Source organism: Rhinatrema bivittatum, chromosome 1, assembly GCF_901001135.1.
Source record: "Rhinatrema bivittatum chromosome 1, aRhiBiv1.1, whole genome shotgun sequence".
NCBI classification, from domain to species: domain Eukaryota; kingdom Metazoa; phylum Chordata; class Amphibia; order Gymnophiona; family Rhinatrematidae; genus Rhinatrema; species Rhinatrema bivittatum.
In genome coordinates this window covers 534,777,049-534,802,600 of record NC_042615.1, presented here as the reverse complement: position 1 = coordinate 534,802,600, position 25,552 = coordinate 534,777,049, and the positions used below count along the sequence as shown (strand labels likewise).

General features: G+C 43.9%; 1 protein-coding gene across 4 annotated transcripts in view; it reads right to left on the bottom strand.

Annotated features, from left to right (window-relative positions):
* The window catches only part of UHRF2 (ubiquitin like with PHD and ring finger domains 2), a 419,355-nt gene that overhangs the window by 248,591 nt on the left and 145,212 nt on the right, over window positions 1-25,552 (bottom strand). For all 4 annotated transcript variants that reach the window (XM_029614091.1, XM_029614082.1, XM_029614073.1 and 1 more), the window contains one exon: window positions 6,528-6,790. In XM_029614091.1, the coding sequence (XP_029469951.1) occupies window positions 6,528-6,790 (263 nt within the window). The remainder of the gene's footprint in view (window positions 1-6,527; window positions 6,791-25,552) is intronic.

Sequence of the window (25,552 nt, the reverse complement as noted above, 5' to 3'; positions counted from 1 at the left end):
ATGCAGTCCCAAAGATCCTGAGCAGTGGCATAGCCAGAAATGAATTTTTTGGGGGGGCCCAAGATTCACATGGGTGGGCAGTTGACAAACAAGTCTAGGCCTACTACTTGTACTCATCAATAAATAATGCCTTAGAGCACATCTGACAATGGATTTCTAAGTAGTTTCATCATGCATGATGCTTTAAAATATTTTAATTCTATTATTTCAAGCACTTATCAAAAAATACCTTATTAATCTATATTAATTTATTTTATATTTATTGCAGTTTATAAATACACACATCATGTAAAAAGTAACAGAAGTTTCACAGAAACATCAGATCCAATTATGAAACAAAACAAGTATAAATTTATTCTTTTATGAATCCTCTTTCCAAAAATGCAGAGAATATCATAACTACAATAAAACAGCAATAATCATAAGAATTATCGTAAGAATTTAAGATTTGCAAAAGGTGCAGAACAGAACTAGGACATGCAAAAAAAAATTATCTTCAAATGCTGATGCCACCTCAGTGACAGCAAAACAAACTCCCTCCAAAGCCAAACACTTTGTGAAGTAAGACAAATCCCTACAAAAGCAAAAGAAAACACCACCTAGAACCTTCCCAGGCCATACCATAACAGCAGTAACTCTTGGGACTCAAAGAGCAGCAACCTTATCTAAAAGCAGGCAGCAAAGGCAAACATTACACCAATCCCTAGAACACTAATACATTATGTAGTGTGCATACAGAACAAGCTGAACTGCTACAAATCCCTACTGAGAAACTACACACTAGCCAAAATAGTGCACTTCTGTCACACGTGTAACCCAGAGTCTTACCTAATACAGAATAAGGGATGACAAATTAGAAACAAACATACAGACAAAACTGAAATGGAAAGCCTGAGAAAACAGCCTTCAGCCTCTGGAATATCGAAGAAACAGGAAAATACAAATATCTAAGAAATGTATATTCGCAAAGATGGCAAAATAATTTGTATTTACTTTTGTTGTCTGATCTTATTATTCTAATCATTTGATCCCAGTCTCTGTTCCCCTAGTCTCTTTTCCTAATTCCTTTTTCAGAGTCTCTTTTATTCTGTTTCTTCTCTCTCCTTGTCTTCTTTCCTTCCTCCTTCATACACATACACACACACACACACACACAGATTCTCTCCCACATGCACTCTCTCAAACACATGCTTACTCTCACACATGTATGTTCTCACTCACATACATTCTCTTTTACCCAGGCTCCTACTCACACACAGGTTCCCACTCTCATACAAAGCTGTCTACTCCCAGACACACACAGGCTTCTCACTCCATGATCTCTCATACACACACATACATCCCCAGGCTTCTCACTCCCATGCTCTCTCTCATACATCCAGGCTTCTCACTCCCATGTTCTTTCATATACATACAGGCTTCTCACTCCCATGTTCTTTCATACACACCCAGGCTTCTCACTCCCATGTTCTTTCATACACACCCAGGCTTCTCATTCCCATGTTCTTTCATACACACCCAAGCTTCTCACTCCCATGCTCTCTCTCATACACACACACCCAAGCTTCTCACTCCCATGCTCTCTCTCATGCACACACACACACCCCCAGGCTTCGCACTCCCATACTCTCTCTCATACACACACACCCAGGCTTCTCATTCCCATGCTTTCTCTCATATACCCACACACACCCCCAGGCTTCGCACTCCCATACTCTCTCTCATACACACACACCCGGGCTTCTCACTCCCATGCGCTCTCTCATGCCAATGCTCTTTCACACAGATGCTTCTCACTCCCATTCTGTCTCTCTCTCATACAAACACAAACACACACACTAACAGGGCCTCTCCCTCTTCCGGGCCTCCTTGCTGCAAGGCCTCTTCTCGGACATGAGGCCGCGAGGGACGAGCTCCGTGACAATCAGGCTTCTCTTCTCGGACATGAGGCTGCACGGGACGAGCTCCACGACGATCAAGCTTCTCTTCTCAGAAATTAGGCCGCGCGGGACGAGCTCCACAATGATCAGGCTTCTCTTCTCAGACATGAGGCCACGCGGGACGAGCTCCGCAATGATTAGGCTTCTCTTCTCAGACATCAGGCCGCGCGGGATGAGCTCGTGTCAGCCGGGCCTCTCATCTCAGGCCATGTGGGACGAGCTCTGCAACAGTCGGGCCTCTCGTCTCAGGTGCCAGGTAACTGAGTGGGTGGGCCTGAGTGCAAAGTGGGTGGGCCATTGCCCACCCTTGGCTATGCCACTGATTTTGATTGACCTGAAGCCATTGGGATCTTAGGGTCCATTGGGTTCTTCTCATGCGCAGGAGTGCCATGGGAATAACATGCACACTTGTGGTCATATGGCCCAACAGCCTCAACATTTGCCAGCTGATGCCTGCTGGCTGTTTTGAATCTCTGCTGTGATGGACATCAAGGTGATTGTCCTTTGCTGCGACAGGAAGGCTTTGGCCTGAGCTGTGTACCAGGGTTCTGATATACTCCAATTGAGGTGACAGACTAAAATGGGATCTGGGGTAGCTGAAGACGAACCCTAGTGACTCCAGCACCTGCATGGACGAGCGCACGGATGCCTCAGCTCCTGCCCAAGAGGTGCTCTTGATCAGCCAGTCGTCCAAATAGGGAAAAATGTGCACTCCCAGTCTGTGAAGATACGCCGCCACCACGACTAGCATTTCATGAAGACCCAAGGGGGCGGATGCTAGCTCAAACGGCAGAATGTGGTACTGGAAGTGCCGGTTTCCCACCACAAATCATGATACTTCCAGTGGCTATGGAAGATCTTGATGTGATGTATGTGTCCTTGAGATCGAGAGAGCACAGCCAGTCCCCTGGTAACAAAAAAGGGCTCAAGTTGCCCATGGAAAATATCTTGAACTTTTCTCTTTTTAGAAATTTGTCAAGACTCTCAGGTCTTTGTTGGGATAGAATCCCCTGATTTTCTTTGGTATTAGGAAGTACCAGGAATAGAATCCCTGCCCTCTTTGCCCTGGTGGCATGAGCTCAACCACACTGGTAGTTAAAGGGAGGAGAGCTCCAAAAATAGCACCTCCTGATGAGCTACAGGACTCCAAAACAGACTTGGAGAGTGATTAGACGAGATACCTAATAGGTTTAATTTGTAAACTCTGTAAATAATGCAGAGGACCCACTGGTCTAAGGTTACACTGGGCCACTGGCTCATGTAGAATTGCAGCCTGCCTCTAACTGGAAGGTCCTTCGACGTGGGTACCAGGATTCTGGCTACACTCTTTGATCCAGTCAAAACCCTATCCCAGGAGTAGACTAAGGTTCTGTCTGGGACTTAAGAGGCCCTCTATTGTGTGGGGCAACTATGAGGGCCTGCTCTTGTCAGGACCGAGACGGCAGAGAATAGTGCCTTCTCAGGTAGAAGAAAAACTTCTTTGGGCCCAATCTGAGGAGGCCAGGTCTTGAGTGCTCGCGGACAGCTGCTGCAGCGCTGTACAGTGATCATGGATCTGCTCTACCACATCCTTCACAATCTCTGAAGAGATTCTCTCACATGCATAGCAAGTCAGCAAATCATTCCTGCACCTCTTGACAGAGATCAGAGACCCTTAGCCAGGCAAGACTGCAGGCACCGACCCCTGCGATAGACACTCTGTGTCACTTCAAAAATATCTTAGATCGAGCAGACTCCCGTTTTTTCCACACTCCCAACTCTTATTCATCAGTGACTGGAGGGTGTTGGGCTGCTGTTGAGGAAGCTGTTCGGCCACCTCTTGCCCCTGATTCAGTCTGTCTCATATGTACTAGCCCATGAAGAACTGGTAGGCTGCAATGCAGGCAATTAGCACAGCTCCCTGAAACACCTTCCTCCCAAGAGTATCCATGGTCCTTGGATCCATGATAGATATGGTCCTCATGCATTGTGGGCATCGCTGAAACCCTAATGGCATGGCATTGTGAAACAAAATGGACACAAGATCGAAATTGATGGTGGCGGCCCTCTATGGCCAGCGGGCTCTGAGTCACCACCACTCCAGGGATACAAACAGGAAAGAAAACCTACAAAAAACCTATCTAGGGAGATATAGAAGGGAAACCAAGGGATCCCATGTTGACGAACACGATCCCGACAGTACAGGAACAAAAACAATAGCTCAGAAAAAAATCCTAAAAGTAGGAAAAGGTGAGACTCACAATTACCACGAAACACTGGGCTCTGTGGATATAGAAAGACTGAAGGGATCCCACATAGCCATGTGGTAAAATGCATGCTCAGAGAGGCTCAGTCAAAGTTCTAGAAACTTTGACGTATGTTTTCTGTGCCGGGCTCCATTGGATGTCGTCACCCATTTGTGAGGACTACCATCCTGCTTGTCCTTGGAGAATAATAATGTAGCTTTCTTTCCAGTAACATGCCAATAATAAATAGATAAATATGTCTGTGTGTATGTACAAATGTACATACACATACATTCAATTTTGTATTTATCTCATCTTCAGAGTTGCATATAAATATCATTCATTCTATCTTAGCACTATTACAAAACACTCCAGTTCTGTAATGACAAAACATTTCTGAAATGCATTTTAAAATGTTCAGAATCAAAACATTTTAAATATCTTCAATGGTTATCTACACCTTTCTCCTCCAACTAGAAAAATACCTAGCATGAGCCATGTCTTCAATGACCTATCCTGCATATAGTAATGACTCTTCTAAATCCAGAAGTGGAAAAATATTTAGAAAAAAACTTTGGTGCCAGAAGTAAACCCCCCCCCCCACCACCACCACTGCTCTGGGTTACTAGTAGGGGTTTGTCAGGGCAACCTTGGCTTCTCCCATGTTCAACAGCTGCAGTAGGGAATGCCACAGCGGCTTCTTCTGCAGGTCGAGTTGCGGCAGTTTCTCCTACCCAATGCAGACTGATGAAGCAACGGATGCCAGCAATGCAGTTTGTCACCCAGATGAACAGGTGCCTGGAATTTTTCCAACTCTTATCTATAGCCATCAAAAGCCAAGTAGCATAAGCAGCACATTATAAATATTCTGTTTCAATTAAAATATTCTAGTATAATATGCTGTAATTTTACTTTGTAAATGTTACTTTGTAAATCAAAAGCATTCATACCTGGTTATAAAGGTACAAATTGACTCCTGTTGTAAGAGAAAACTTATGGATCTGTTCCTCAACATGCAAATACCCACTGTTCACACAGCAATGCAAATTATAGGGGAGTGGTGCATTGTTGAAAAAGGTGCTCTTTACATTAAAGCAAAGTCTTCCCACGTGGTCCCTCTTAAGGAAGGAAGTGAAATACACATTAAGCTGCATTCGTGTCCTGATCTTTAGTAATAATTTTTTATGGAATCAATTTAAAATTTGGGGTTTTTAATTGAATATCCTCCATGTCATCCTTTTTTGCTGCATTCTTTTCATTCCTGTTGCATGGACTTTAATGTCTTTGGAATATACCACTAATTACAAATATTTTTTTTGGCTTTGTGCCAATTCTTCGCTCTGGCATGTGAAGAAGGGAGTGTTGATTTGAGGTGTGTTTGTTTTTTGTTTTTTTTTTAAACTAGAATGTATCGTACCTAAAATCTTGTCTTTGCTACCCGCACTGTATGCTGAAACCTGAATTATTACTATCCTTGTTCTGTCTTTGAGATGGATATACTTTTAACAGCTATCCTTGTGGGGCAGTTATATCACTACAAATGTAATTATTATACCTTTCCTTTGCTAACAATTTTTGATGCCTTCATGTCCTCTAGCCTTTGACTACTGCAATCTTTTATGGCCTCCACAAGTCTCAACTTTCTAGATTTTATTCTATCAGAGAAGCCACTGCTGCTCAACTCCCTACAGGCATCTAAAATTGTGCTCAGACTTCTCCTATCCTTGCAGGACACTTCACTAGATCCTCATTTCTTTCAGGGTCCACTATAAACTTGCCTTACTATTCTTCAAAACTTTCCACAGAACTGTTCCTGCATGCCTCTGACATTATCAATGCGCTCCACACCTTCATTCCCAATACTTTGCCCCCAAACCAAACCTCTATTCCTAAGACATTAGCCTTTGGCACGTATCTTGCATAGCTTTTACTACAGTTGAGGAAAACCTTGAGTCCAGAAAAATTTTCTCATTAACATGATCTGACCACGATGGCTCCTTCTTGACTTCTCATAAATGGAGCAAGGGAAAAAAAAAAAAAAAGTCACAGCACCTTTTGTTTAGCATATAAACCGTTGTTTTTCTTTGAACTTCATAAAAGCAAGAATAGATTTATCTCATGTGCTCTTTGTGACTCACAATTTGAAGTCTTCCTGTCATTCCCAGGATATTCATCATACAAAAAAAAATATGTTAGTGATTTTTTTTTTTTTGTGAGGGGAATAAAACTCAAGTTTCCTGGATTGTAACTTTAAACTTGCTCTGCTAAAAAGTTTCTTCCACTTATGGATCCAAGTTTCTTCAGCAGAATTTTTTTGCTTACACAAACCAGAACAAACCCATACGACATCTGATGCACTTACTCATCATATTTGATACGATAAATAGCATCTTCGCCACTGTCCACACAGTCCGAGTAAGAAGTAGAAGGTACGTTGTCCAAATTATTTGCAGTCTCTCTAGAATGATCCAGGCTTAGGTTTCCATTAGTCCTTTTGTAAGCATTGCTGCTCTTTGCCTGTGCTTTACCATTCTTGTGACCCTTTGTTGCTCGTGCAACATTTTCTATGTGTGCTTCAAACCAGGCTCCAATGCTGACATCACGGGCATCCACCAATTCATTTATCTAAAAGAAAAGAACATTTCAACAATAAAACTGTGAAAACTGAATGGAAAAAAAAAATCTATGTGGATTACAATTTTGTTCAGCACAGACTGTGCCAATGAACCTAGAATGAGAAAAAAACAAACATGTCTAGATAGGCCCCTAACATTTATTCTTCACCATATGATTTAACACACTCCCAACAATACTCTTTTGGACTGCCAGGAAACACTGAAGTGGTGATTAGTAATTGTTCCTAGCTGTGTACTGGGTATTGTTCCCATTTCAGACCACATACATTGCCACTCAACAAGCTGTTTAGCTTTGTTTGTTAAAAGGCTACTGAAATTTTCTCTAAATTTAGGCATGAAGCTAAAATGTTAGGTTTCAGAAAGGTTAGTGATCAGATCCTTAACACCCCCCCCCCCCTCAAATTCAGTCTTCCTGCAGCATTTCTTTGGCTCCCCATTCCCAGCGTCCATTCCTTGCCCCGCCTTCCTAGTGTCACTGACCCTTTGCACCCCAACCCAAACTCTCACACACATTTTCCCTTCAGTATCTCTTAGGCTCCCTAATCTTCTCCTCTCTCTCTCTCTCTCTCTATCCCTAGCCCTTGGTACTCAACCTGCCTGATACCCCTCCTTCCCCTGTCATTTTGGTACCTCCATCTGCTTCTCATGAAGAGACAGCTCCCATATAGCTTGGCAGAGATACATTTCCCAGCATCGGACATCAAAAAAATGAGACCCTTGGTTTTTCGTGATGCAAATACCATTTTGAATCAAATTGCTTACAATAAGCAATTCAAAAGTCTCCTGGCAATGAGAGTTCTATCAACAGTGTGCTGGTACAACAAGCACAGGAGGATGCATTCCCATCCCCAAGATACCTCTTCAACAAGTATGCTTCCTTTCTACACAGGAAGTGCAAAAATGGAGGAACTGCAGTGGAGTAGAGCAGTGGTTCTCAACCATTTTTCTACTGGGACACACCTGACAGATAATGCTTACATGCATGACACACTGAACCACTTGACCATCATGGGCTAAATGTAAACATATACTCTGCATCCACAGGTACTCTCCCCCCCCCCCGTCCCTAAACAATAGATGCAGAGGAGATTTCCCCATACAACTCACCATATATAAAAGATATTCTGATTCTGGTGCTATCTCAGTAACAGAAGCACAAACTCCCTTAATACCAGGCGCATTGTAAATATATAAAATCTGGAAAAAAAAACCCACTCAGACATGTGCAGCAAACCTGCCATAGCATAGCAATACTAACTCCATGAACTAAGACAGCATCACCAGTGCATGTCCTATTGAGAATGAGAACATGCAACAAATAAAACTGATACAAATTCCTACACACTAGTAAAATACTTTACCTCACTCATACATACAGATCCGATCTTCACCAAATATAGAATAAAAGACCACAAAGTACAAATGTGACAGCAAAAACTGGAATGGAAACCTCAAAAAGCCATTCTGCATGCAGTACAAAACTAGAGAACTAGAAACAGAAATACATATCCTCCTATACTAAGCAAAGTACAAAGAGAGAAGAAATGAACATTCCCAAAACTGACATATTATGTCTCTTGCTCCCAGTCACTCCCCTTCCATGCCTCCATCATCCTTCACTTCTCCCAATTACTCCCTTTCAATCATCTTCTCACTCTCACATACTTGCCCAGCATTCCTGACCCCCCCATATCCTCTTCCCTGTGCTCCCTCTCTCCCCTGCTTGACTCTCCCTACCCCCTTCATCCCATCCACCTCCCTGCCCAGCTAACTAAACCCTTGTTTCCCATCCCTTCCTGCTCAGCAGCCCCCACATTCCCTCTCCCTTCCACCTTTATCTTCCCACCATCCCCAACTTCCTTTCCCCCACCCTCCACAGGGTGAAAAGATCATTCGCAGCAACACTCCCAGACTCAGAAGTGGAAGATACATTTGTGTCCCATCGGGCCCAGACCAGCAGGAGTTGGCAATGTCTCGCTGTGATCTGGATGAAAGAGGAAAAGGCCTCCCACTGGGCCAAAAAGAAGAGAAGGAAGTGAGAGTAGCCTCCTGTCAGGCTCAATATAAGAAGTCAACCAATTCCCACCTGGGCTAATAAGGAGACTGCAGCCTCCTGCTGGCCCTGCCACACACCTCCAAGGACCTCGCGACAGACCAGCATGTCCCAACACACCTGTTGAGAACCACTAGACTAGAGCATGCACTTGTGCTGCTGTTACAGCTCTTGCTGCAGAACTTGAAGACTGAGCATAGCGAGCCAAGAGGAGTAGTGGTGGAGCAGGTTCTCTGCAGTAGTGCAAGACTGGCTCTTCGACTCTGCCAGGGTCAGAAAGAGCTGCAGGGTACACCAGAGCTATAAAGTGTGGCGGCTGCCAGGGCAGAAGGAAGAGTGACCAGGTCTGGGAAGAGCAGCTGCTGTCACTGGGATTAGGGACAGCCACTGGACTGCAGAGGGGAGGAAGTGGGAGGGAAAACAAATTGAAAGGGGAAGAGGGAAAGCAAAAAAAGATAAATGAGTTTAAACAAAAAGTTATAAAGTTTACCTATGGAAAGATCTTCACCGGAAGCTGTGATACACGTGGCAGAGGCACCTTCCTGCCATCTGCAAAAGCGAATTTTGGCCTCAATCTCCTCACATGCATGGGTGCGCCAGGCAGAGTAATTTTCCAGCTGTGGTGGGAGAGGGCCAGGCATGACCCTCTTGTTCTCGACTGCCAACCTTCAGCAGGGAGGAAGGGGAGTTCCTCCCCATCCCATCTTGTGGGTCAAGTCGTCATCCAGTCAAGCACCATTCCCTCTCAAGTTCTAGCACTGTCCTCCTCCCTTCCCAGTTCTAATTCAGGGAAGGGGAACAGAAGAGATCTGAAGAATCAAGCAGCCCAACACACTGAGGTGAGGGACATTAAAGGGCCCTGGAACCGTATGCACCTGTGGCCAGGTCGGCAGGAGAGAGGACTGGCTTTTTCTTTCAGCCTACCCCTCCTAGCTGGCTTTGCTCTCAAGCAAAGGAAAGGTCCCACGGCAGAACGGAACTGTGAAATGCTGGCAAGGGTTCCCACTCCCTGCCAGCAAAAGGATGATCCAGCGGCCAAAGCAGAGTCACTGCGGTGCTGCCAGCATTTTCCCTGCAGCCAGCCGCAGGAAATGGTCTGAGAGGCCGCCAGCGTTTTCCCTGCAACTGGCTGCAGAAGAGGCCTTGCGCTGCAGCCAGAGAAAAGGTACAAAATGTGTGTGTGAAATGGAAAAGAATACATATGTTTTAATTATGTAGGGAGGGGAGGGAAGGGGGAATGAAAGGCTGTAAGGTTTGTCTAGGGCCAATAAACTGAAAGAAGGATATAACAAATTGCACACGCTAAAGCGATTAAAACCTTTGCTAGACGAATATAATTTCAGAAGAGTACTCCAATCGTTATTATTCTCTAATATCGATTATTGCAATGCTTTACTTTTAGGTCTCCCTCAAACCACTATTTGTCCCCTGCAAGTTTTTCAGAATGCAGCAGCAAGGGTCCTTTCAAACACAAGAAAATACGATCACATTATGCCTGTTCTAATTACTTTACACTGGCTTCCTATAACCCAATGCATAGAGTATAAAACTCTATGAATCACTCACAAACTTTTATATGGAGAAGCAACAGAATGGCTTAATGCCACTATTAGACTTCATACACCACAAAGAAATTTGCTATCAAGTAACAAGGGCCTGCTTACTATTCCAACAGTACAATCAGCACACTTAACACAAGTGAGCAATAGAGCAATTTCTATAGCTGGACCTACAATTTGGAACGAGCTACCAGAACAGCTAAGACTTCAACAAAATATGAAAGAATTTAAAAGGGACCTCAAAATGTGGCTCTTTCACAGGGCATATAATGAGCATGAACAAAAACCAGTAAGACTAGAATAGTTGATCAGGACAATTAATTTTAATTTGTTTTATGTTCCATTGTATTTATGATTAGGTTTTCTGTCTTTTATATTAGAAGTTGCTATGATTTTTATGATTTGTTACTGATTATATGTGAGTATTTTATTCCTTTATTTTTAATTTATTATTGTAAACCATTGTAATAGAATGTTTTCTAAACAGTATATAAAACCTAATAAATAAATAAATACAAATAAATAATCCTTGTATCAGCCCTAAGAGAGTGTCACATACACACAGACTCCCACCATTCACCAACTTCTCACACCCCCCCAGGAAGGCAGATCCTAGAGAAGGGTGGGAGGCAGGCAATAGGGAATGGAGGAGTTCTATTTCCAGACCCAGGAGGTGGGACTGCCAAAGGCCGCCCCACCCCATAAAATATTTCTCTGGCGCCCCTAGTGCAGATGCTGAAGACCGTGAAAAAAAATAACAGGCCCAAAAACTGAGTGGGTAGAGCAGTGGGCAGGAAAAACAAGGGAAGCCAGGGTTCAAATCCTATTGCTATTCTTTGTAACCTTGGGCAAGTCACTTCACCCTCCATTGCCTTCCCCCTGCCCTGGCCCTTGGTGATTTCACCTGCACCGTGCCATGGGAGGCGGGGAGCACCATTTCATCCTTCGCCTCAGGCAGCAGATTGCCTTGAGTTGCCCCTGACAGGAGCAGCAACCAGATCGGACTTGGCCAAAGGCAGGTTATGAGAATCATGGTGCCTCCTTCTTCCTTGAGCTTCAAGTGAGTCTTTGCTACAAGAAGGATTGGGGGATACACATACAACAACCCCCTTGCCCCAATACAGAAAAAAGGAGTCTGAATCTAGTTTGCTGTGCACCCCCTGTTTGGAGCAGAAGAGTGGGACCTTCCATTTCTGAGGAGATGCGAACATATCCACTACCAGCATTCCCAGCAGTGGAAAATATGAGGTTAAGGGACAACTTGTGTTTTAAAGACTGACTCAGTCTGTGCACAAGAGCATTCTCTACTCCCACCAGGTACATGGCCATGAGTACCATCCCCTAAGAGATGGTCCAGTCCCACAACTGTACATCCTCCTGACACAGGAGTTACAAGCCCGTACCTCCCTGCTTGTTGATATAGTACATTGTTACTTGGTTGTTCCTGGACAAGGATAACTTTGTTGGACTGGACTACCTGGAGCTCCAGGAAGTTTATTTTATGTAGTTTCTGAGTGGATCACGAGCCCTGAGTGCACAGCCCATCTACATGAGCTCCCCAATGCAGGTTGGACACATCTGTCGAAAGGACAAGTTGAGTTGGAGAAAGTTGGAAAGGAATTCCTCTGACCAGTTTGGAATTGTCCCATTACCTGAGCGATTGTAGGATCTGGATGCTGTCTTGTAGATCTTGAGTGGTTTCCAGCAACTAAGACCACAAAGTTCAGTGGGCTCTTCTTATATGGAGACATGCCATGGGAGTAACATGTGCAATTGAGGCCATGAGGCCCAACAGCCTCAACATGCCCCAAGCTGATGTTTGCTGATTCATCTGACACAATGATCTCAGATCTGAACTACCACATCCTTCACTTGATCTCCAAAAAGATTCTTCCCTGTACATGACATGTCAGCACCTCTGGACGGAGACTTGAGGCCTGTAGCCAAGGAAACCCGCAGGCCCCTATCCCTATGATAGAGAGTCTCGATGCCATTTTGAAAAGACAGGTCAAACAGACCGTGTGTTTTCCAAACTCTAACCCTTTTTCCACCAATGACTGAAGGGCATCATGCTGCTCCTGAGGAAGCTGCTCGATCAAACCCTGCACTTGCTTCAGCATGTCCTGCATGTATTGGCCCATGAAGAGATGGTCAGAGGCACTGAAACACTTTCCTCTCAATAGTATCTGTGGTTCAAGAATCCCTCCTTGGGGCACCGAGGAGTGGGTCCTAGATCTCTTAGTCTTTTTGAGATTAGATTTGGCCACTACAGATTGGTGTGGTAACTGCCACTTGTCGAATCCAGAAGCCTTTCAGATGAGATAAACTGTATCTGCCTTGCTGTTGATGGGAGCTACAGAGAAGGGGTTTTCCCACATCCCTGTCTGTACTTCCTGAAGGATCTTGTGAACTGGAACTGCCACAATTTCCTTAAGGCACTCTATGAACTGGAGAATGTCCAGCATCTTGGTACTGGACTCCTCCTCCATCTGCAATATAAATGGAATGGCCTCAGCCATTTTTCTCATAAATCCGGTAAAGATGTCCCCAGGCGGGGACTTCCTTCTTTCTTGAGGAGGGGATGGAGGGTGCCCTGTTGGCACATCCTCTTCATAGGTATCTATAGAGTCGTAGCCATAGCCCCAAGAACATTTGGAGTCCAACTCACCCTGGTCTGCTGGTGGTGAGGGCACACTTGGTGCTTGATTCCAAGCCACAGTTTCCAGAACTGGTGCACGTGGCAGTTTTGGCCTGGATCCGAGGAACTCCAATAGCCCAGGAAAGCTTCTTCCCCTGAGAAGCTGGAGATCAGTAGCAGTGGGCGCCCTTTGACTCTGATAACGCTCTGGGCATCAGTGAACTAGACAGGCAAACCATATCTATCTGAGCCACGGTGGAGCAATGTGGATCAGATAAGTATGATCCTGGAGAAGTTTCTACACTGTTCTGGTGATCAAAGGTATCATTAGAAAAGCAAACATTAGGCTTATTCTCCAGTCAAGGAGGAAAGCATCCTGAACTTGCCAGAGATCACTGGGAAGAAATGAACAAAACTGATTTAGTTTCCTGTTTTGTTTTGATGTGAACAGATCCACTGACATTAGACCCCATAAGTTGAATAATCTGTCTGCTACTGTCATGTGGATGAAACGCTCTGCTGAGGTAATCTGCTAGTATGTTGGAGATCCCTGGCAGATAGGTGACTTATAGGACAGCTCAATTCTTGGCTGACCAATTCCACATCTTCAGCAATTCTTGGCAGACAGACCCTATGTCCTATTTTTGGGTCATATAAAATAAGGCAACTTGGTTATTGGTCTAAATTAAGATATCTTCCCTGAAGATGTGCCAACACTGACAGAGCACATTTTATTGCTCTTAATTCCAGTAAGCTGATCTGAAAGCAGCTTTCCTCAAGAAAGACCAAGTGCCCTGGATTTGAAAGGATCCCATTTGACTACCCCCACCCTTTGATGGAGGCATCTGTCGCCAGTGTTACTTGAGAAAGCGCCCAAAGAGGGGCCCCTTCTTTGAGCACTGGAGGACATAACCACTATTGCAACTATTCTAGGTCTTGCAGTGCTATAGAAATGTTAAGTAGTAGTAGTATGAGACAGATCTGGACTGAGAGGTACACAATGTGAGAAGGATTGTAGCTGGCAGCAGCGCAACTGGTAACCATACTGCAGATTTTGAGGACCCAGAGGTCCTTGGATATCTGATGCCACATTTCTAGGAAAGTCTGGATTCTTCCTTCCACCAGAACAAGGGGTGAGGATTGTGGGCCCAGGTTTGGGTTGTATCTGATGCATGGGTTTTAGTTGATGACATTCCTATTGTTAAGGTCTGGCCTGAAGTGACTGCTGATACTGGGCCAAAAGAGACAATAGGCAATCTGTTGAAAAGATCAGTAAGGCTGTCTGTGGAAGTACAGTCACTTGTAGGTTAAGAAGGAGCATTTCAAAGTAGACGATTGGGAGCCATCAAGAGAGATTGTACTGCTACATTCTAATCTAATCTGAGAAAGTCCATCTCTCTGTGCTTTTCATCAAATAGGTTGTCACCTAAACAAAGTAGGTCAGCAAACATGGACATCTTCATGTATGCTGCTTGCTCTAAGCTACACCATATGTCAAGGCCCAGCTGAAGCCAAGGAGGTATGTGAAACAGAGTTGAATGACTCAAACAGATCTGAGCAAGTGACAGATGCCCTATTCCGCATCTAAAAGCAATTGGCGATAATAAGTAACTGCTTCTGTAGGTTGTAGAAAAGAATTTAGCTTCTGGATACAGTCATGAATATATTACATCACTATCCACCAATTTTATGTGGTGCACGTGGATAACATGGAGCTTTGAATTACTTTCTTGCCAAAATTGTCAAGTAATCTTATGATCTTTCCTGGAGAGGAGTTTGAGTGCAATCTGGTCTTTTTTGCTTTTTTTTTTATAGCAAAAACTTGATCAATAAGACTGGTGTGGTAGTTGGACAATGCCATATCCCAGAGACTTCTGAACTCTGTATTTAAGGTCAAGTTTCCTCGCCTTAGGGATGCCTGAAACAAGAGTTTCCCACATTCTCATTTGCAAAATACTGAGGATGCTGGGGACTGGAAGGACTGCCAGCTCTGACGGGGTATTTAGAATTTGAAGTAGATTGACCAAGCCAGGGTCTTTTTATTTTTGGACACGGATGCTCAACATCGTTCCCATCTTTTCCACAAACCTAGAGTATGTTAGATCTACTGGTGACTAAGTATGGTCAAAAGTATGGTCAGAAGATATGCCTGTAGAGTTTTTGTCTGAACCTATTGACACGGGCTCACTTATCCAGGACTCCAATGACAGAGGATGAACCAGGAGGTTATTCTGATGGCCGCCGAGGAGATACTCCCTAGTCAATTGTCTCTGACCAACTGAACTCTGCTCCCAAGAACCCCAAATATGGGTTCTGATGATGTCTTCAGCCAACAGGCGAGATTGGTCTGAGGAATCGCCACAGTAATAGGGGAGAGGAGAGGCTGGATTGTTCCTTCTGTCTCCTTAGCCAGAGAGGGAAATAAATTTCTCATTCAACCTGCAATCTGGTCAAATGAATGATGTATCCATTGACCTGGTGTAGGTGGCTGAACATCATTTTCAGAGACTAGGATAGGTTCCTGCATTTGAATAGGCTTATTGGAGGTGAGCAGAACTATGGAACATCCTGGATCTGGTGTTTCCAGACAAATAACCTCCAACAGCATCCATGTCAAAGTGAGGGTTCTGGTTATAGGAGGGGGCAGAGGTAGCATGACCTCTTCCGCTGCTGATCTAGGATGGGCTGTATAAACCTTTGTTGGTAGAGCAGCCTGATAGGCTGAACAGTGGACTTGATACATTGATAGTCTTGATGGAGTGACATGCTTGGACACTTTGGAAGAATGTGGCTTCAATCGCTTCAATGGTTCTTTAATGAGTCATTATAAAAGCCAGTGAAGATTGAGGTTGTTGCCTCAATGCAAGCATCTACTGTCAGAATTGCACCGTGCAAAGGGTCGAGGATAAAGAGAACTGGATGCATCATGCCATCAGTGTGTAGTGGCTTCAAGATATAATCGATGAAGCCCAGGCTACAGGTACTGTGGGCTTTGGCACACCATGCATCGAGCACATCAGTGTGGTGTGCATTAAGCTCATTGGCGTGCCATGCATTGAGTACACCGATGTGGAGATGGAGTGCTTCAATGTATTGCGCATCATGTGCTCAGACACATCTTGTGCTGACAGCAAGTACTTGTGCTTCTTTGATGCAGGGTCCAAGGACTCCAGCGACTGAACCCGCTTCTTCTTCGATGAAGGGCAGCTTACACTACTCAACACCATGGTGTCAGTCTGAGCCAATGGAGAATCTTTGAGGAATTCCTGCTCAACATTTTTCCAAGTGAGTCAGACAACGCTGCACTATGGGAAGAGATGTGCTGGGACTCCAAAGAGATTTATGCAGCTCCTCAACTTGAATATCCCTAGAACATTTATTTATTTAATTTATTTAAAATATTTTACATATCATTTTAAAAAGCAAATTGACCAAAATGGTTTACAATGATAATAAAAATAAAATGAAAATCATAATTAAAATAAAAAACACTATATTTCATAATTCTTAAGTATTTAAAAATGGTTGGAGTAAAATAATTAAAATAAAATAAAAAATAAAATGCAGTGAGAAAAATACAATATTTTGTAATAAATAAAAATTCAAATATCAACTATGTAAATAAAATACCTCTAAATAATTATTAATTAAAAAACAAGAAACAGGTAGAATTAAAAAAAATCAAGACGACAAAAACTTAAAGTTTTAAGCAAATACCAGCCTCTAGAAACTTAGCCATTGTCAACTGCTTGACTAACTATCTTGGTACTTCAGCTTTAAGCTCTATATTTCCAAAAGCTTCTTTGAATAAATACATTTTTAAAGCTTTCTTGAACTCATTCCTATCTGATATTTGTCTTAGGGCATTTGGTAAAGAGTTCCATAGGATGGGACCTGCTACTGAAAAGGTTCTTTGCCTTGTGATATTTAATGTAGCCAGTCATGCAGAAGGTATCTCTAACAGGTTCTTAGTAGCAGATCTAAGCTCTCTCGGTGGTTTATATACTCTCAACATTGTACATAGCCAGATTGAATCAGAGCTGTTTAGTAAAGTCTGTATTATCATCACAATTTTATACAAAATTCTAAATTTGACTGGCAGCCAATGCAACTAATATAGGAGTGATGTGCTGTTTCACTTCAGTACCAATAAGGACTCTCGCAGAGGAATTCTGAATCAGCTGTAAAGGTTTAATAGCTGAATCGGGGAGACCAAGATATAGACCATTACAATAATCTAATCCTGAGAAGATCAAGTTTGTAATACAGATTGGAAATCTCAAAAAATTAATAACAGTCGCAGCTGTTTTAACAGATGTAATTTAAAAAATGAGTTTTTAACTGTTTTTGAAATGTGTTCAGATAATGATAAATTACTATCCAATTGTATTCCTAAATTTCGTGCTGACTTATTAATTGGAATTGTTTCATTACCTATAGTAATATGAGACGGTGGAGTGTTGCTTGGATTTTCAATAAAACTAAGAAATAAAATTTCTGGGTTTTTTGCATTTAATTTTAGACGGTTGTGTGCAAGCTATTTTTCTATTATTTTGATGTATAATTGGACTAAGGAAAGGGTCTCTGGCCAGGACGATTTGTATGGGATGAATAGTTGTATATCGTCCGCATAACTTTTAAAATGCACATTTAATGGCGATAGTATTTGACACAGCGGTAATAAGTATATATTGAACAGTATGGGAGATAAGGAAGACCCTTGTGGAACTCCAGTTAACTGAGGATAAGGTTGTGATGAAATTTGGCAAGAACGATTTGTCAGATAACTTTTGAACCAGTTTAAAACTGTAGAATAAATTCCGATAGATTGAAGGCTAGATAAAAGTATTTTATGGTCTAACGTATCAAACACAGCAGAAATGTCTGGAAACTTACCTGACTCCAAAGATTGATTAACTATCAGAAATATATGGTCTGAGCAGATTTCTCTTAGATTTTTAAATAATAAACCAGAACAAGGGTTTAATGGCGAGTTTGATACTTTGTTTTCTTATGATTTTTTGAATCGCTTCAAAGGTGGACCAGTTGTTTACAGACATCTGATTTTTATAATTGAGATAAGGTAAACCCAATAAGTCTTGTGTTATATTATGTACTTTAGTTTGAAAGTAATTTGCTATTTGGTCACAGATATTGTGACCAAATATCTGTGACTAAATACAAATTGGATTTGTATTTTGAATAGGTGTTATTAAAGATTTAACTATATTAAATAACACAGCTGGATTGTTTTTAGCTATGAAGATTTTATTTCCATATAACTTTCTTTTTTCCTGGTTAACTTCTGGTCTGTAAATCCTTAATGTACAATAGTATGCATTTTTTGTATTACTGTTTTTGTTTTTTTGCCTTATACGTTCCTTTTTCCTAAGTGCAGTTTTTAATTGTCGCAACTTATTATTATACCATGGAAGACTGGGTTTGTTCTGATTTTTTTAAATTATTGTTTTAAATGGGGCCACACTGCCTAAAGTCTTGACAATAGCATGATTCCAATCTGCTACAGATTTATCTACATTGTCTGACAATATCAAAGGAAAATTTGTTATGAATTCATTAATAAAGTCTTCAGAAGAGACAACTTTTTTTCTTTATATATTTATCAGAATTATTAATAATTTTTTTTCTCTGGTCAATGTGCTCTTGACCAGACAATCATCCAGATAGGAATAAGCATGCACCTCCAGCTTGTGCAGGAGTATTCCCATCATGGCAAGGCATTTGGTGAGGACACGTAGGGTTGATACTAGGCCAAAGGGCAATATGCGGTAATGGAGGTGATAGTTTCACACAATAAATCTAAGATATTTCTTGTGATGGTGTAATATCTTTGTGGGTGTAAGCATGATATCAAGAGAGCATAGCTAATCCTCATTTTGAAGAAAAGGGATTAAAGTGCCCTGAGAAACCATTTGAACTTTTCTCTTTATAGAAATGTGTTCAAGGCCCTGAGGTCTAGGTTAAGAAACCATTTGAACTTTTCTCTTTATAGAAATGTGTTCAAGGCCCTGAGGTCTAGGTTAAGAATTCTTTGGAATTAGGAAATACTTGGAGAAGAATCCCCACCTTCTTTCTACTGGTGGAACAGGTTTAACTGCTTTGATATCTAAGAAGGAGAGCTCCTTCTGAAGCAGGTCCTGATGTGGCAAGTAATCTTCAACTGGGGTCCCATGATCTGATTTGGCAAGAGACCCAACAGATTCAATTTCTACTCTCTTATGCTGACAATCCAAACTTCCAAAGTTATAATGGGCCATCAGTTCCAGTTGAGACTGTTATCTCTTCAAGGTCATAGTCACACACAGGAGACACCTCTGGATATCATGCAATGACCCCAGGCACAGAATAAATCAATTGTGAGAAAGATATAGCCCTAGGACACTGAGGGCATTGCTGAAACCTGTTAGACAGTCGACCAGAAAATAAAGGAGGCAAAGTCAAACTCAATGGCAGCAAGGAAATTAATGCCCGCTGGGCACAGATGATGAACCAACCCAGCAACCGGACAAAGAAAAAACTTTACAAGCAAAAAACCTACCAGGAAACAAAACAAGCAGCCCTGCAACCTAATAATCCAAAACACACAGGCATAGGAATAGGAACCATATCCAGTGGACTCTGCAGAAAAGAAGAGACCAAAAGACGCATGGCATGCTGGACATGCTCACTGAGCCACAGTAAACATTTAGAAACTTTGACATAAAGGTTCTGGGCTGGGCTCCATTGGATGATGTCACTCCACTTGTGAGGACTGCTATCCTGCTAGTCCTCCGAGAAAAATTATCAGGTAAGTAATTTCTCCATTTCCTAGCATGTAGCCAGATGGACTCAGGACCAATGGGATGTACAAACGTTACTCCTGAACGGGGCAGGAGGCTGCCCGTGGTCCGGTTAGCACCACCCTCGCAAAGGCTACGACTTCTTGGGCTTGGATGTCCAGGCTACAGAACCTGGAGAAGGTGTGCAAAGAAGACCATGTTGACGGGAGACAGTAGCTTAGCTTCCGCCCAGGCAGGTGTCAACGGGAGACAGTAGCTTAGCTTCCGCCCAGGATACTGCCTGGGCTCTAGTAGAATGAGCTTTAACCTGAAGGGGTAAAGGCTTTCCTGCCTCTACATAAGCTCCGGTGATCACTTCCTTGATCCAGTGAGCTATGGTAGCTCATGAAGCTGCTTCGTCTTGTTTCCTTTCACCATGAAGAACAAACACACCAGTTCTGTATATTCACACCGGTTCACACACCGGTTCTGTACATTCTAGACACCTCACTAACAGCCTACTGACGTTTAAGGGACGTAGGAGGCGGTAGTCTTCCGAGTCCTTGCATCTATCTAGGGATGGTAAAGGAAATGGACTTGTTCAGGTGAAACTCTGGGACTACCTTTGGCAAGAAGGAAAGGACGGTGCAAAGGTGCAACATTCCTAGAGTCAACCGGAGGAACAGCTCACAACATGAGAGCGCCTGTAGTTCAGAGATGCGATGAGCCGAGCATATTGCCACCAAGAATACAGTCTTGAGCATTAACAGGCCTAGAGACAGAGCATGCAGAGGCTGAAAGGAAGGCCCTGCTAAGAAGTCCAATACTAGATTGAGGTTCCATAGGGGGACCGGCCACTTTAAGGGTAGTCTGAGGTGTTTAAATCCTTTTAGGAAACGGGCCAAGTCCGGATGTGTCAACAGGAGGGCTCCATTCACCTCACCTCTGAAATAGGAGAGAGCCACCACCTGGACCTTCAAGGAGTTGAGGGACAATCCTTTGTTCAGGCCGTCATGTAAGAATTCCAGAATCATGGGAACCTTGGTCATCCAAGGGGGCAACCCACGTTCCTCGCACCAGGCTGAAAATATTCTCCAGATCCACACGTTCCCAGGGATGTCAAGAACTTACACAAGCACGGAGCAAGGTGGCAATTACAGCAGCTGAATATCCATGCTTCGTCAGGCGAGCCCTCTCAAGGGCCAGAGCGTAAGACAAAACAGAGTTGGGTCTTGTGAAGGATCGGACCTTGTTGGAGAAGGTCCCTGTGCAGAGGGAGACATAGGGGGCTCTCCACCAGAAGCCTCCACATGTCTGCATACCACTAGCATCTGGGCTAAACTAGGGCCACCAGAAGGACTAATCCTCTTTGATGTTCAATCTTGCAAGTGACCTTGCCCAGCAGAGGCCAGGCATACAGTTAAGTCCTCCTCCAGCCAGGTCTGGACAAGGGCATCAATCCCTTGGGAGCGCTGAACTCTTCTGAGACTGACGGATCGGGAGGCCTTCACATTGTGAGATGTGGCCAGTAGGTCGATGGATGGAAGGCCCAGCGATCTACTAGGAGCTGGAAGGCTCTGGTCCACAACGCCCATTCCCCTGGATCCAGACTCTCTCTGCTGAGAAAATCTGCTCTGATGTTGTCTTTTCCCACGATGTGGGAGGCAGAGATCCCTTTATTTATTTTATTTATTTAGTACTTTTTTATACAGACATTCATGATACAGATCATATCATATCGGTTTACATGGAACAAGGGGTTATAACATTAACATATAAGCAGATTTAAAAGTTACAATAAAACAAGGGTAATGGAACTAGGGAGAGAAGAAGCTAGAAGCAGAAGGTAACTCCGTAACTATAACAACTCATTTACAGTGTCTGAAATGGCATTCATTGAGTTGAAGGCATTAGTATATATACTGAGGCATAACTGCGACGGGCCTGAATTCGGGGAAGGCTTGTTGAAACAGCCATGTCTTGAGTGTTTTCTTGAACGTCCGCAGGCAGGGTTCCTGTGAGATCAGGGAGGATAGCATTCCATATGGCTGACCCCGCTGATGAGAAGGCCCATTCTCTGGTGGCTGAAAGATGGGTGGATTTGGTTGAAGGGGCATGCAAAGAACCTTTGTAAGCTTCCCTGATAAGTCTTGAAGAGGTGTGGAGCCTGAGTGGAAATTGCAGGTCGATGGGGACCTGGTTGTGAATGATTTTATGAATGATAGTGAGTGATTTGTGTAGGATCCTAAAGCTTATTGGTAGCCAGTGCAGATTTCTGAGAATGGGCGTGATGTGATCTCTTCTGTTGGTGTTTGTTAGGATTCTAGTGGCCGCATTTTGGAGCATCTGAAGAGGTTTGGTGGATGAGGAGGGGAGACCTAGCAGAATGGAGTTGCAATAGTCTATCCTGGAGAATAGAATGGCCTAGAGGACAGTTCTGAAGTCGTGAAAGTGCAGAAGAGGTTTAAGTCTTTTTAGTACCTGTAGTTTATAGAAGCAGTCCTTGGTTGTGTGATTGATGAACTTCTTTAAGTTCAGATGGTTGTCAATTATTACTCTGAGATCTCTTACTTGGGTGACTAGGGTGTTGGGGTGGGTCAATTGAAGGTTAGCGCTGTATTCTGGAGATATTAGGAGGAGTTCCGTCTTGGCAGAGTTAAGTACCAGGTTAAGGCTGGTGAGGGGAAGGTTGATAGTTTGGAGGCAGTTGTCCCAGAACATAAGTGTTTTTGTAAGGGATTCAGTTATAGGGATCAGGATTTGTACATCATCAGCGTAGAGAGTGTTTTAATTTTAGGCTGGTTAGTAGCTGGCAGAGAGGAAGAAGGTAGATATTGAAGAGAGTAGGAGACAGGGAAGAGCCCTGAGGTACTCCTAATGAAGAATTGATACATGGGGATTCTTTATTGTTTTTGACTTTATAGCCTCTACTACTGAGAAAGGAGTCGAACCATCTGAAGGCCGTTCCTGTTATGCTGATGTCGGCCAGTCGATTTAGGAGGATGGAGTGGGTCACCGTGTTGAAAGCCACTGAGATGTCGAGAAGTATTAGCAGGAAGGAGTGTCCTTTGTCCAAGCCCATAATGAGGTGGTCTGTGAGGGAGATGAGGAAAGTTTCAGAGCTTAGCGCTTTGCAGAATCCGTATTGGGATGGGTGAAGTATTTTATGGTCTTCAAGATGATCTGACAGTTGCGTATTGACTAGTTTTTCCATAATCTTGGCGACAAAAGGCAGATTGGAGATAGGGTGGAAATTGTTGTGTTCCCTGGGGTCTAGGTTCGGTTTCTTAAGAAGGGGTTTTAGGAAAGCTAGTTTTAGAACTTCGGGGAAGGTTCCTTGTGATAGAGAGCAGTTTATAATATCAGCCAGAGGCTTGGAGATAGTGTCCGGCATTGATAGGAGTAGTTTAGTCGGGATTTGGTCAGAAGGATGGGTAGAGGGTTTCATTCTCTTTAGTATGGCGTCGATCTCCAGGGCGGATGTAGGTTCGAATGATTCGAGTGATGCTCCTGTATTTGCAAAAGAAGAGAAGGAGATAGGCAAAGGGGTAGAACTGGTGGGCAGGAGTGTTAAGAGGCTGGAGATTTTGCTTTGGAAGAAGAATGCAAGTTCATTGGCCTTGGATTGTGCTTGGTCGTCCGGGATGGACGGGGTGGTGGTTTTTGTGAGATCAGATACATAGGAGAATAGGGCCTTGGCATCGAATACGAGGTCGTGAATTCTGTGAGTGTAAAAATCTCTTTTTGCTCTTAGGGTGGAGTTCCTGTAGAAGTGGAGGGCGGATTTGTAAGCCGCTAACGTGCTAGGGCAGGGGGGCCTTGTGCCATTTGTTTTCCTTCTGTCTAAGGTCTTGCTTAAGTTTTCGGAGTTCATTGGAGAACCATGGTTGTTTTGTTTTCAAGGTCGGACTGATTTTTTTGGCAGATAGTGGGCATAGTTTGTTAGCTACCGATTCAGTGATGCTGTGCCATGAGCGTAGGGCCGAGTTAGGGTTTGAGACATCCAGGTTAAGGAGTTCTTTGGCTAGGTGTTCGCTGAGGATGTCAGGGGTGCACGATCTCCTGTAGTAAAATGTAGAATTGGGGGGGGGGGGGGGGGGGGTGGAAGGTGAAGTAGGACTTTCTTTCATGGTGAGGGTGATGGAGATTAGTGAATGGTCTGACCAGGCGACTGGGACACATTCGGGAGGGGTGGCGTGCGTGAAGCCAGAGTTTAAGAAAATAAGGTCTAATGTGTGGCCAGCTTTGTGGGTGGGCTTGTTAATAATTTGTTTGAAGCCCATGGCCGTGAGAGAGGTGAGAAATGCATTGCAGTTGGTGGAGAGTGGGGTAGAATCAACGTGGAGGTTGAAATCCCCCAGGATCATAGCTGGTGAATCCAAGTTTAAATACTTAGCTATGGTTTTCTACAATGGGGGAGGCATCTGAGTCTAGAAGTCCTGGTGGAGCGTATATGAGGAGGATTTGAAGCACATTAGATTTGAAAAGGCCTACTTCTAGTTTAGATGCAGACTTGGCTGGTTGTAGGGTTAGCCTCAGCTCTTTTTTGGCAGCTAAAAGAAGGCCGCCACCTCTTTTTTTTGTCTGGGAAGTGAGAAGAAATTGTAAAGACGTGTAGGTAGCTGATTTATCAAGGCTATATCTGTAGGTTTGAGCCAGGTTTCCGTTATAGCGCAGATGTCTGGCTTTGAATCAAGGAGATAATCACTGAGAATATGAGATTTCTTTGAGAGAGATTGTGCATTGAATAGTGTCAATGAGAATAGTGCAAGACCTAGGAGTTGAGTAATAGGTGAGATCATGATTGGGATGAGGGTCCTGGTAAGGCGTGTCCAGGGTTTCGTGGGTGATTTTTCAATGGTGAGGAGGCTGTGTTGTAGGATGGGGATTGGGTAGCCTTGTGTCATGTTTCTCTTGTTGTGAGGTAAAGTGGAAGAGTGTTGATTGAGAGTCCGTCTGTTGGAGAGCTGGGGGGTGTATGATTGCTGAATGAGAGTCCGTCTGCTGGAGAGCTGGGGGGGTGGATGAATGCAGAATGAGAGTCCGTCTGCTGGAGAGCTGGGGGGTGGATGAATGCTGAATGAGAGTCCGTCTGGTGGAGAGCTGGGTAGTGGAGTCCGTCTGTTTGAGAGCTGGGGAGTGGATGAATGCTGAATGAGAGTCCGTTTGCTGGAGGGTTGAGAAGGTGTAAGATTGCAGAGCGGCGTTCCGGTGCGCACGAAGGGGCGCACAAAGGGTCAGGCCCCTTTGTCGCACTCCTTCAGCGCGCGGCGCCTGCAGGGACTGCCCCGATATATAGGGTGCCGGCTCTGGCCTCTGATAGGCCAATGGAGGAGGAGTAGGTGCGGCTTATTCGGCCGGGTGGTTTCGGGGCCGGTCGGTGGCGCGGTCGTTTCGGGGGCTTCTTACCCCGTCCTGCTGCTGCAGGACGGGGTAAGAAGATTTAACTCCACCCATTTCATAAGGAGGTCTATCTCCAGAGACACTTGGTGGCTTTTGGTTCCTCCCTGGCAGTTGATGTAGTCTACCTTTGTTACGTTGCCGACATCACACTGACTGCTTGTCCCTGGAGCCTGTGGCTGAATTGCACACATGCTAATCTGACAGCTCGAGCTTCCAGGTGTTTTATGTTCCAGCATGCCACTTCCCTGGTCCATTGCCCCTGGTTTGTCAATTTCTGAAAGTGGGCTCCCCACCCTCTGAGGCTCGTGTGCGTCACGAG